The 13,097-nt window shown below is 41.3% G+C and overlaps 1 protein-coding gene across 4 annotated transcripts in view; it reads left to right on the top strand.

The window, feature by feature from the left end:
• Positions 1-13,097, top strand: part of PCP2 (Purkinje cell protein 2) — a 95,331-nt gene that overhangs the window by 60,493 nt on the left and 21,741 nt on the right. For all 4 annotated transcript variants that reach the window (XM_069230359.1, XM_069230362.1, XM_069230360.1 and 1 more), the window contains one exon: positions 3,813-3,958. In XM_069230359.1, coding sequence (XP_069086460.1) covers positions 3,813-3,958 — 146 coding nt within the window. The remainder of the gene's footprint in view (positions 1-3,812; positions 3,959-13,097) is intronic.

The following is a 13,097-nucleotide window of genomic DNA, read 5'->3' on the forward strand; positions in this document are numbered from 1 at the left end:
TGACCCTGCCCCCATACCAGAAAACAATAATAAACTCAGTTTATTATCGTTTTTTGGTAAAGGTTTTGCATCAACCACTGCTGGCGGGGGTGGGGGGGCGATGCTCCTTTGCCCTAATGGAGTACCCGTCCCTTGAAAGGGGCATGGCAAAGGGGAGGTCACACAAGAAAACACATGCAGAACAGAGTAAAAATACAGTGATGAGGAGGAAGGAGGTGATGATTGGTGTATGCAGTTAGAGGATTCCAGAAAATATGGGGCGAGAAAGGGCACAAGTGTCTAACAGAGAGAAAGTCTGTAGAGGAAAGTGGCATGAAGGGGAGAACAGATGTGGTTGAGATCATTACTCCTTCTTGGACCTTGGTAGTATTTAATATACAGCATTATATTTTCGGAACTGAAACTTTTTCAATTCAAATTATTCACTACATCATTGATGTTACCTATCTAATACTGCTGATAAGCATTGACAAAGCCAGGGGACTGGCTTGTTTTAGGCATATATATTCATAGTTGTGTGGTACACCTGGATGAAAAACAAAAAAGCGACACCCAAATACTGGACAGGTGGTGCAATAGAATTTAGTTTACATGTTTTAAACCATGCCATTGATTGGGTAAGCCACAGCCCTGTAAAGGTTTCCTAGTTATTTCTTCTCTGGACACGTTTAGAGTCCCCTTTCCTTTTTCATTCATTTAAACCACTGAATTACAATTTTGTATGTTAATATTTTCATTGAATTCGATTTCTCATACCATATAGACACATCATCAAAATGTTACTTTAGTTGTCACAAAGTGAATTTTGAAATAATTGATAGTTTCACAGAATGATTTTGCCAGATAGGCATGAATGAAAGAAAGCTCTCAAGACATTAGACTAGGGAAGGATGTGGGGATATTAGGAGGAGTAACTGTAATGTTGGAGGAAAGTACCCATTATTTACTGTCCATAAACAGCCCCAATGCTCGCTAGTGCAGTCACCCCCTTCACTGTCTCTGAGCGGTACCTGATTCTACTTCTGCAGCCATTGTTTTACTATCCATAAACAACCCAGTGCCATCTAATGAGGTTATTCCTCAACAGCTTGTAAGCAGCCCTTCTGTTTGCTAGTTTAACTATTACTAAACCATTTCTAATCAGCGGGCATGCTAGGTAGCACACCCATTCGTAAAAGTCCGTAAATGGCTCATGCCTATTGGCACAGCCACTCCTAGGCCCATATTTATACTTGCGCTGAATTAGTGTCATTTATTTTACGCTAATTCATTGCAAACCTAACTCCATATTTATACTTTGGCGCTAGACATGTTTAGTGCCAAAGTTATGGAGTTAACTTTTTCTGGAGGGGAAAACCTACCTTGCGTCAATGAGATGCAAGCTCTGCGTTTTCTGTCCAGAAAAGGACGTTATGGCCTTCCCGCCATATTTATCCCCTGGGCTAAAATCCAGCACGGGGCATGGGGGCCTTAAATAATGGCGCTAGGCTTGCTTAGTGCTATTATTTAACTTCTGGGTATGTGCAGGCATAAGGGGACCTGGAGGCATATTTCCGTGGCCAGAGACCATGGAAATTGCCCACAGGTGCCCTTCCCTGGCCCCAGGGACACCGACACCAGGAGGACACCTAAGGATAAGTGACCCATCACAGGTAAGTCCCGGTGAGTATTTTCTTTTTTCCCCCATCTCTGCTCGGGGTCCTGACTTGGGGCCCCCTGCACGGCGCTGGCCCCAGTGGCCATGCCCAGGGGACATTCATCCCCTGGACATGACCATTGGGGTGGTGGGCATGGCCCCTGTCTTTACTAAGACAGGAGCCATGTCCATGGGGGTTGTGCTTCATAAAATGGCACTACACTGCTTAGAGGCAGTTTTTTGCCTCTAAACAATGTAGTGCCATAATTCGGCACATAAGCCCCGGTTGCCCCTACGGTTCCCCAGCCCTATTAGCGTCCTTTCCGAGGACGCTAACAGGGCATTAGCGCCGGCTAGCGCCATTCCATAAATATGACGCCTGGCCGCCGTCTTGGAATGGCGCTAGCCGGTGCTATACTTTTTCACGAAAAACTGCGCTAACGCAGTTTTGCGTGAAAAAGTATAAATTCTGCTCCCTAGAGTCCAAAAATTGCCCTTCAGGCAAATAAACAGGTGTTCCTAAACAGCTTCCTTTCGTACTAGAGCAACCATTCCCGTACTGTTTAGGTCACACCTACAGAAAGCTTTCAGTTGTCTGTTATCGAAAGACCTCTTGCGGACCATACCAAAAACTTACAGGGGGCTTAGGACCAACCTACTGGTTACCAATGGTTAGCATTCTTGTCACTCTCATTTGCTCGCTTCTTTTCCTATGGATTTCATTCCTGATCTTGTATTTGGCCATCTCCTGGAGCATAGCTGCTTTCCAATTATTTGATTGCATGACTTGTATCCACCTACTGCTTGCATCTTCAAGGAACTACTTTTTTCTTTTTATTTCAGCATTCTATGAAATTGCATGTATTTTCTTTCGCCCTCGAGTGATGCTAGCCCCCCAACACCCCCAATGCACACTCTGTGTTGCTCCCTCCTCCCCAGCTCATCCATTACTTGCCCGACCCGATGTTTATTTATTACTCCCCCACCCCTCTATTGCTCCCTGTTGACTTCTGCATAACACCCCCTCCCCACCTACGGTTCAAATGCTTCCATCCCTCCAATCACAACCCTTAAAAAAGTTTCTGGCTTTTTAAGAGCTCAGAAACTGCCACTGCCGGTCTGCTGCATTAATTTTTGAAAAAGCGCTTTTGCATACATGTCAACCAATACCAAAAGACTCTATAAGCAGCTCCCATGCCAACTAGAACAGTATTTCCTTCCGGATTTTCTTTAAAACGACCTTGTGGACAGCAGGTCTGCCAATCAATTTCAAATTCTTAGCAAGTGTCCCCCAGGACAGCTATTGGTTTTTAAAGTATATATTTATCATAGGAGTTATTGAAATAATCCCGTTTTGTCATTTACTCCAGTGTTTTAAAAAGAGGACTCTCTTCACAGTGCCCCAAACTTGAAAAACTGTGAGACATTGGCAGAGGCAGCCAAGTTACCATAATATTGTCTGTATCTTTAAGAAGAGTGCTCATTTTCTTCAAATGTTTGTGTGTAGCTGGATCAGACCAAAGACGTCTTCATAATGTATCCTCTTGGGAGGCCTCATAAAGTCATTGTTAATAAGGCAGCATACTCATATTTATTCCATAATGATTAGTTTCTCTAATTTTACAGACTTTTTGATAATTTTCCCTAATAGGTGGGTTGGGCCGTTGAAAAAAAAGGAAAGCTTCACCATAAAAAGGCAATTTGCGAATGGAGTAGGCAAACATTTCACCGCTAAACCCACTTGCTTTCTAAGGCTCAAAAGCCTTTGGGCCTGATATAAATTTAGTAGCAAAGCCAAATTGCTCCAGTACATAGTACCATATTTTAAAACTTTGAAGCTGTTTCTGTATTATAAAATCCCAAAGACATGACTTTCCAGGTGCACCTATGGACACTTCTCTCTTTTTTTTTAGCTGAAACGTCACAATTTGATTGACGGACCGCCTCTCACACGTCACTCTTTTGTATCTTTTCTGCTGTTGTCTCTAAAAGAAACTAAGATATAAATACTGCAAGTTTAGTAAGGGTGTTTGAATCTGTCAAAGTTTCTATCACAATGAAAGGTGGGATTATTTAAAAAAATTGCAAACAATGCGAACTGCAAGAAGCTTTTCAGGATATGCTCTTGTATGCTCACCTACAAGTAACCGCTCGGTCCTCTCTTTGTTCCTACCAGCACCAGACAGTCCCCCACCTGAGATGAACAAGCTGATGGACATGCTGGCACACTCACAGAGCAGGCGCTTAGATGACCAACGTGCAGACTTCACCTACGTCCCAGGATGTCCAAACACTGAGAACAATGGCACGGCCACTTCTAAGGTGAGATTCTGAAGGAAAGATGAAAGTGCTTAAGGAGCAAGAAGAAGAGAAGCCTGCGTGATATAATATATTGAATCATGTGTAGTTCAATAAGGCCATAACATAATCGGTCATGGAAAGAGACACAGAGAGAGAAAGAGAGAGGGGGGTGAGAGTGTGGAGTAAAGGTGTAAATAGAGAGTAGGAATGATCAAAGTAGTTAGAAAGAGAGCTGTTCAGGACAATAAAGAAGTTCCTTTATCATGATCGATTGAGCTTTCTGTGACACTGGTGAACTTGTCTGGTGGTGCTGCAGGTCTTACATTAGATTTAAGTGTCATCTGTGCAAGAATGACAGGAGACATTTTTTCTGAGCAGGTTAGTGTTTGAGAACAAATACATTTTGTGTAAGATGGGGCAATGGTAGGACCGATATGAGAGAGAGGAGAAAGGGCCCAGATTCACACATTGTTGTCACATCAGTGGGTCTTGAACCCTTTCAGTGGCCTGCTGCAGTAGGTGTGTTCAGGCCAATGAGTATGCATGTGTGTTTCAATGCTGCCTGGACAGGATGTTGTCCCAGAGGAAATGGGTGAATTTAGTCTAGTGTCTGGGTTGAAAACAATATAAGCAGGGAAAGAGTATGAAGCAGGGTTCAAGGAGTTGTTGGTGTGATTCATAGATCTTGTAGGTTTGATTAAACCTAGAGAAGGGAAGGTGGGGTTCTGGAGTAGTTATGCACACTTTTTGGGTTTTTTAGAAGGCAATTTTCTCTGCTTGAGGATTCATCAAGGATTTTCCTAAATCCTTTACCAAGATGGTGGTATTACACTAACTGAAGTTTCTGGCGCTAGATTGTATGAGGATGAGTTTTGAAGTATTGTAGACAAGTGGACATGGGAGAGTTGGGTTGGGCTGGGTGTGTTGTGTTGAGAGTTAGCATTAGGCGAGATTGGTTGGCTGGGTGGCTATGTCATTTTTATAATCCCAACACATAATTCATAAAGATAATATTTAGGTTGAAAAGGGGGTATTAATTTAAATGTTCCTCTGTAGGTTTGTTTGAGGAAACTTGGACTAGTAACAGTCCATTGAGATTGTTTATAGCATTATGGACTTTGGCTGCCTGACACTTATTTTGTGTGGCATGTGCTATTGGTAGCTAACTTGGATTTGTTTGTGGGTATATTAGTTGAGGTCAGATACGTATCTTTGTCAGACTGATCTAAGTGGGGCAGTATTACAGTTTTATTATAGTAGGTTTGTTGAGAAAGGCTTGGACATAGCAAGAAGATAGCATCTATTCCCATTGAGTGTGCTATTGAGTAGCTTTGTTGAGCAAGGTTGTGCTCAACTCACAGTGACTGGGAGTGGATCTACTGTTAGATTAGGACCTCTATGTCCCTTATATATATATATTGGCCTAGAGTCTGAATTGTGCTTTCTTCTTTTGGTGTCTAGTTCTTTTTGGACAAGGCAATGCATCAAAATGGAGGTGCAGGGGTTGTGCAATCAAGACATATGGATGGATTGTAGTGCATTTACAATTAAATCCCCAAAGAGAATAATGTCCTGTCCCACATAAGGTGTTCCCACATTAAGGTGAAAGAAAAGTGTGTGGCAATGGCCACGTCTAAAAACGCCAATGCCAGGTGCAGGCCAAAGGTCTAAAACTAGAACTTAAAGGTTACCAAATCAGGATCTGGATAGTGGAGACAATTGTAGTGACTATAGGTTGAGAAGGGGGAGAGGAGAGCTTGGTTAACCCGTTAGGGGTATCAATGTTTCACTAATGACTTTGGAATGGAGTAGAAGTTCACTTTCCATGCTTTTCCACTGTGCACATAGGTTTGACTTCACTATCCTACTTATTTACAATGTACCTCGGGTAAGACAACTGTGTTCCACTTGTGCAGCATAGTAATGGTCTAATGTCTTTTCTCTCACTACTTTCCCATGGGGATAGGACTAAAGTCCTTTTCCCTCCTGTCTGAACACTGGTGCTGGGTCAAGTCATCCATTCTACTGCTTAACAACAGACTTGAGTTTAATATCTCCTATGAGTGAAGTTAGTTACACCATTCTGTTACTCTTTAGCCATGGGCAAAGAGTTACATTTTCCAGCTGTCTGCAGTATGATAGGTTGAGAATCAGAGGCCTCTATCATACTACCATATTACATACATAAGGTAAGAGTCTTACATCCCATTATTTCACCCTAAGATCTCACTTCACTGTTCTGTGGGTTTTGCTGTGGGCACAGGCTCTCTTTCCTCTAGGTTATCATTCAGCTGTAGGCATGAAGTCTTGGTTATGGGGTCTCATAATATCGCATGCAGAATATCGATCTGCAGAAGCAATGACTCCAGTATATTGACTCCCACTATATTGTCAAGGTAAGTATGTAATGGTAAGTATAGATTTACTATTCTTACCTGCACATCTATATACCTTTTGACAATATGCATATATTCAAGGTACACAGATGTGGAGTAAGAATAATAACACTTCTCTCTATTTAGTCTTACCTTGACAATCTAGTGGTTGTTGATGTCCTGGATTCAATATGGTTTCAGGTCGAAATTTTGTCATTTGATATAGTGATATGGATCTCTCAATGGTCTCTTACTCAAACATTACAAAAGGTCCAGGCATTTTCATTGAGCTCCTTTGGCCAACTGTACTGTCCTCATCTGGAGGAGATAGCAACAACACATTCTGTAAGTAGGAATGTGTAATACAGCGATTCAGTGGTGTTTTGATTCTGAGGGGTAATTGATATTTTTGGAACCATTTTACTTATGATGAAAGCTGATATCATGAACCTAGTCATAATAATAGCAGTAGTGGAAATGGAGGACTCCAATCAACTCTTACATCAAAAATTATGCCTAGCCCACATAGTTGGTTTATGTTTCCAGATATCTGCTCTTTTACAGCAAAATGCAAGACCTTTTTTATTTACAGGCTAATGTGACACATTAGCCACTGCCTAATGGGCTGAGGGGCAATTGGTATGTCACATCAATGGCATAACTGAAGGAGATTCAGCTCTATCATAGCTACGGCAACACTGAGATGTTTTTTCTGTCAAGAGAAGAGGAAGATGTCAACAAATGGAGCTTGTTCCACCCCCAATTTGAGGAGAGGAAATTACTCAGTCGAGAGGATAAACCTCTGTTCCATACTAATAACCGAATCTTCCTCTAAGCCGATGCCCATAAATAAGTGCACCTGTCCTTCCTGACAGGAGGCTGACCATGTTCATCTGCACACAAGGTTGACACCAGAGATTATTTTCCAGGTAAGGCGAAGCAGCACAGACCATCAGATGACGTTTGGAAAATGACCAAACATGCACTGGCCAAGATTCTTGCATAGGGCGTTTGACATATCCTTTAACCTATGGGCTAGTCCTTAGCTATTCATTGTTAAGGCAGCAATTATTAACCAGTATTTTCAAACAGGCTGCAGAACCTTTAATTTAGCTACGTTACATAAAAATCTCTTACTCTGTTACCATGACCCAATTCCTAAGATAACCATAGCTATAATTGTGGGGGATTGGGAGTAAGGCGAGGCCTAAATGACCTCTTTAGGTATGTAGTACACGGGGAGAAAGAGGGTGTTTCATCTTGTTATGTTAGGTCTATTTATAAAGCATGTGTTTACCCAGAGGTGTCATGGCATTTGTAGAACATTGTCCACAAACTAATGGATAGAGAGAAGGACGTCTTCAGTTCTTTGCAAAGTTGAAGACGGTTCAGTAACCCGCAGAGGTTGAAAGGAAGATTATTGTATAAGGAAGCAGTGACTATGGAAACACTTGTCCTCCTGTTTGAGATTTTTTTAAATAGAGGAAATGCACAGTTCAAGAAGGTGTAGATCTGAGATTACGCAAGGGCTAATGAAAAGTAAATAAAGTGGTCATGTAAGAATTAAGGCATGTGGAAAACAGAGCTTTATATCAAATGCAAAGTGCTTAAAAGATAATTTGGTTTGTACTGTTAAACATTGTAGAGAGCGCCATAGCGGGAAAACTGAGATATATTTAGATTACTCAAACTGCAGCATTTTGTGCATGTTGCAATTTATGAACAAGCGAATTGGGGAGACTCGTCCACACAAACTTACAATGGTCCAGTCTACTTAATATTAAGGACTGGAATAGAAGCCTTTGAGAGTCGTAATGTAGCTCGGGGGTAATATTTATAAATACTTTCATAATGAAGTAGCAAGTAGTATAAGATCTGAAACTTGATTTTTAAAATATAGATTTGAGTTGAAGAACACTCCCAAGTTATTTGCTGATTCGACTGGCTTTGCCTGAATGCCAAAGGATATGGGCCATGGTTGAGAAGACCACAAGCCTGATTTCCCAAAGACTAGAATTTCTCTATTGGTGGTGTTTAGACGTAGGGAGATGTCTTCCATCAAGCTGACAATGCAACCAAACATGATTTTGCATGTGACTGAATTTCAGAAAGTGAGCCTTTAACCTTGAAAATTATTTGGGTGTTGTCACCATATACAAAAAACGACAATCCAAAAGAAGCTATTAAATGAGGGAGCAGGGCAATATGGAGGATAATAAGGATGGGACTTAGAGGTGATTCCTGAGGAACACCACAAGGAGCAGATCTAAAGGTGGATCATAAATTGTCCAAAGAGACCACCTGTGTATGTCCTCTCAAGAAAGAATGAAAAAAGCTCCATACATAGCCCATAATTCGCATAGTTGTTACTGGTAAGCAAAAGATCATAGGAAACCATGTCAAAGGTGTCAGAAAGGTCAAGGAGGACAAGGATGGCACCTCCACTCACACCCAAGGGGAGCCTGATGTAATTTGTGGCTGCTTTAAACTTGTGCTATCAACATAGTCTCTGTGCCAGTGCAAAAGCCTAACTGTTCTTTGTTCAGGAGTGCACATGGTTCTAGAAAAGGTGTTAAGTTGTTGATAGCAAATCTTTCAATTATTTTGGCAAGAAAAGCCGGAAAGATGTTGTCTATGGTTTGAGGGTGTAACTGGATCCAAAGAAGCCTTCCTAAGATGGGGAATAATCAGTGCATGGTCTCAAGAACTGGGGAATTGACCTAAAGATAGTAGGTTGCAACAAATTGAGTGAATGGATGTAAGAATGTTGTAATGCATAGTTTTTACAATCTTCAGTGGAATGGCACCTGGCGGTGAACCTGAAGAAATTGCGGTAAGATAACAATATCATCAAGAGATGGTTCATCAAATGATATCCAGTGAAAGGCTGAGGAGGAGAATTATCCTGAGTTAAAAACAGCAGAGGAGACACACGTAAAATAAAAGCTTTTGTGATAGAATCTTCGTGGTAATGGGGCTGAGATAATGGAATTCATCATTTTCAAAGCAATCCCAATTCAGGTATTTAAACTGCATCTCACACCTCATATTCATGAGCTACCTCAGCTATACACTGATAGGTGTGAAAGCACAATGGGCGGCTATTGGCAAATTTCTATAATGAAGGAAAAGCCTTCATTTTAAACACATGATTTCTCACACTTACAAAGTTGTATTCAGCACAAGATTGGAGGAATGCCTTCCATGCCTAGAAAAGGTTCTTCAAATGTATCATGAACCTAACTTGGCTACCGAGATAAGTAAGTGTTGTGATGCTACAGGTTTGAACCTTATTTTGGTAGAGATTTAATTATGTATCTTCTATATTAAACACAAGCTGTTTTGGGAAATGACAGACAGGAGCGCTGGGGAACTTCACTTTCTGACCACAGAACCCAAGAGATACAAGATTATAAGTAAGAGTGCCAGAATGCTTTCAGGAGTCTAAAAGATGTCCTTCCTGTTACTTCTGAACCATCAACATTAAATGGCTGCAAGAATTTCAATATTCCGATATATCAACACCATACTCTAAAGAGGGAGGTCTTTCCCTGTTGCATAAAACATCCTAGCCTATAAAGATACATCAGCCAACCACTGAGAGTGTTATTTGCTATTGTTAGAGCTTGGTATTTGGTACTCTCATCACTATTTGCATAGCTTAAAATGCAGTTGTGTTAACAATGATAATTTAGGGAAGAACAAATAGTCACTTATATTGTCCATGCCTGTGCCTGGGCTGAATATGGCCATAGTCTGTTGTTCAGGCTCCAAGAACATGAATACTGATGGTCCTTTTTAAGTTCATGAATAACTGGTGAAAGAAGTGCCCCACTTACAGTAAATGTTCACTGATTGCTTTGTCTGGAAAGTGATCTGCTCCATCGCATCTTTTCAAATGTTTCCATTCTTTTGCATTTTTAGCCTTCATACAAAGGGCTTTGGTTCCGAGGATGTGCCCTACTGAATCCTGATTTGTTACAGACTGGTCCATCTTGTGCATTTGGTGTGTTGGCTGCAGGCTATACTTGTTATAATAAGTTTTCCTGCATGATATTTGGCTCGATAAGAATGCATTTGAGCTTTATGAGTTTTCACGCTTTGACATGCCACTGTGACATATATGTATGTTATTTTGGGAGTACTTGCGAACTGTAGAAGGCAAGGTTCTGCTGCATCATGGTACGTTTGGTATGGCCACCAACATTCACTTTAAGACTACTGTCACTGGAATGCACCCTTCTTTAACATACTTGAATACAGAGGTGGGAGCTAAGCAATTGTTGATAGCCTCCTGCCTGCAGAAGGCTTTCAAGTTTGCTAGGATTGAAGCCCTGGAATAAATTTTGCTATTGCACTTGGGCTTAATGAGGTTATTGTCCCTAAGTCCTGTATGAGCTGGGCCTGGGTTATGGTTAAACAAGGCACTCTGAGGTCTCATTGAAATGGGGTGATGCAGGAAATCCTCAGATAACACTACATTGAGATCTTTAGTCTTGTCTATAACCAGATCCTTGGAACAAAAGAGATACATTAATGTTGGGGCTCAAAGGGGTGCCATTTCTGGCTTCACAAAGTCTTCTGGACTCTATTGAAATGCTAACTTGGTGGAGCAGTGTCAGTGTATGGGCAGCTGTAAGATGGCACAGATACGTGGTTCAGCAGAGGGGCTTTATAAATCCTCTTTTCCAGTAGGAGTCATGTATAATGGCACTGCACTGTTGGTGGACCAGGGCATTAGGCACTTTAGTAGAGCCCAACAATCAAACATTTTTTCTTGGTTGGGAGAAAATATATTGGAAAGAGAACAACTAAATGCCTTCTTTTCTCTTTTGGGTAACAAAACTAAGGAACCTTTGTTTTGAGTTTTAAGCAGCAAGGACAGATGCCTTTCTGAGTCTTGCTCAGGAAGCATCTCTGGCTGGGTCCATCAGACATAGGGCATAAATACCTAAATTAGGCACTGGCTGGTCCAGGACTGGTCCAGGGCTTTTGTGAACCTACAACACTGAACACCTAGCGAAGTAGTGCTCTGCGTATCAATGTGTATTGTACCTTTACGAGAAAATTGTTTACACCAAAGATTGTATTTCATATTTATTCAGAAAAACGTCCTGCAAGAAAAGGACCAGCTTTCTGAACAGCCTTCATATTCTTCTCTTGCTCCCATTACCGGAGATGGACCCTTGAATTAAAGACAAATCTTTTCCAGTAGGGAATGTAAATTCTAAAATCTAGTCAATGTTAGCAGGTTTGACTCACATTCTCTGAATCCCTTAGGAATGCTGTTTAAGTTCCAGACACCCAATCAAGGTGACTACACTGGTTTAATAAATTCAGTATATTCTTGAATTCAGCAGTTTGGATGTTCCATCATTTAATGAAATTGTACTTGAACACTATTAACTACATCTATATTTAACTGCATCTTCTGATTATCCACAAGTTTCCGATATCAAATATAGAATTGTCTGTAAAACCAGCTCAGGTAATCTAATTCTGGTGTTAGTGCTGGGTTATGTGCAGTGAATGGATGCTGTCCTGCTGTGCTTTAATGAAAACGTGGCAACCTCGCACCCGGCTTGCTTTCTTTGACTGGATTTTCCTACTCCGACCTGAGTGGCCATCTCTTTGATTTTAGCCATTCCGGAGAGGTCATTGAAACCTAATCCCAGCACAGAGTTAATTAGTGTTTTCCTGGAGAACTAACCCTCATACCCTATCTTCCATTTTATTCAGAAGCAAAGGGAACAGAATGGGGACACATGACACAATCACATCCTTTAAGACCCTCGGCTGCCATGTATGTATACATGTGTTATAGCACAAACATAGCCAAAAGGCTGTGGATTGCTGTACAGGGTCAAAGACAAACATATTGTTAAAGAGTGATAGGAGAAGTAGCTGGTATGTGGACAGTTTATGCATTGTGATGTAGTGCTCTTTAAAGAGGTGCGGTCTTCATCTGTTTTGTAAATTGGACCAGAGTCATGGCAGCCCTGATGGATACAAATATGTTGTTCCAGATCCTGGGTGCTTTGACGGAAAATGCCTGCGGCCTTGTTTTTTTCTGTTTTACACTTCTTAGTCTGCAGTCTGGTGGGGTCCTGGCTGTGGGTGTCAGAGTACCACAAGAAATGGTGAGCTTGTCTGCAAGATAAGAGGGGATGCAGTTTTTTTAAAAATGCTGCTAGTTTTGAAGATGCAGCAGGTTAGTAAGAGGAGCCAGTGTCATTCAATTAAGATGGGGTGATGTGATTATATATCGTTATGTCATGGATTAGATATGCTGAGGCTTGTATGATGTCCTCAAGGGATGCCAGTGTGGAGTCTGGAAAGCCATGTTTCAGAACAGTAGTTATCCAAGTGCGAGAGTTCAGGGCCTTGACCAGCAATTCTGAAGTTGTTTTCTGAAATAAATAGTTTCACTTTCTTTTGAAGAGAGAGCTGGTATCAGGATGGTGTTTTTTGGCAACATTTTCTTTGGGGATGATGTTGGCATTCAGTAGCATTGAGCCAGGTTTGTACTGTTTATTCTTTGTTCTTCTTGGCAACTAACAGAAATTCTGTATTGAGTGGTTTAGGCTTCAGGTAGATGCAGGTCATCCAGGTCTGGATAGTTTGCAGGCAGTGTTTGAAGTGCTAGATGTCCAATGCAGAGGTGAGGTGTTTTTCAAGTAGAGTTGTTTATCTTCAGCATATTAGTGAATTTGGCTTCATGTGTTTGTAAGTAGAGCATCAAGTGGCTCCATGTAAAGCGTGAAGATGACAGGGGACAGTGTTGG

This window comes from Pleurodeles waltl, chromosome 4_2 (assembly GCF_031143425.1).
Source record: "Pleurodeles waltl isolate 20211129_DDA chromosome 4_2, aPleWal1.hap1.20221129, whole genome shotgun sequence".
NCBI classification, from domain to species: Eukaryota; Metazoa; Chordata; class Amphibia; order Caudata; family Salamandridae; genus Pleurodeles; species Pleurodeles waltl.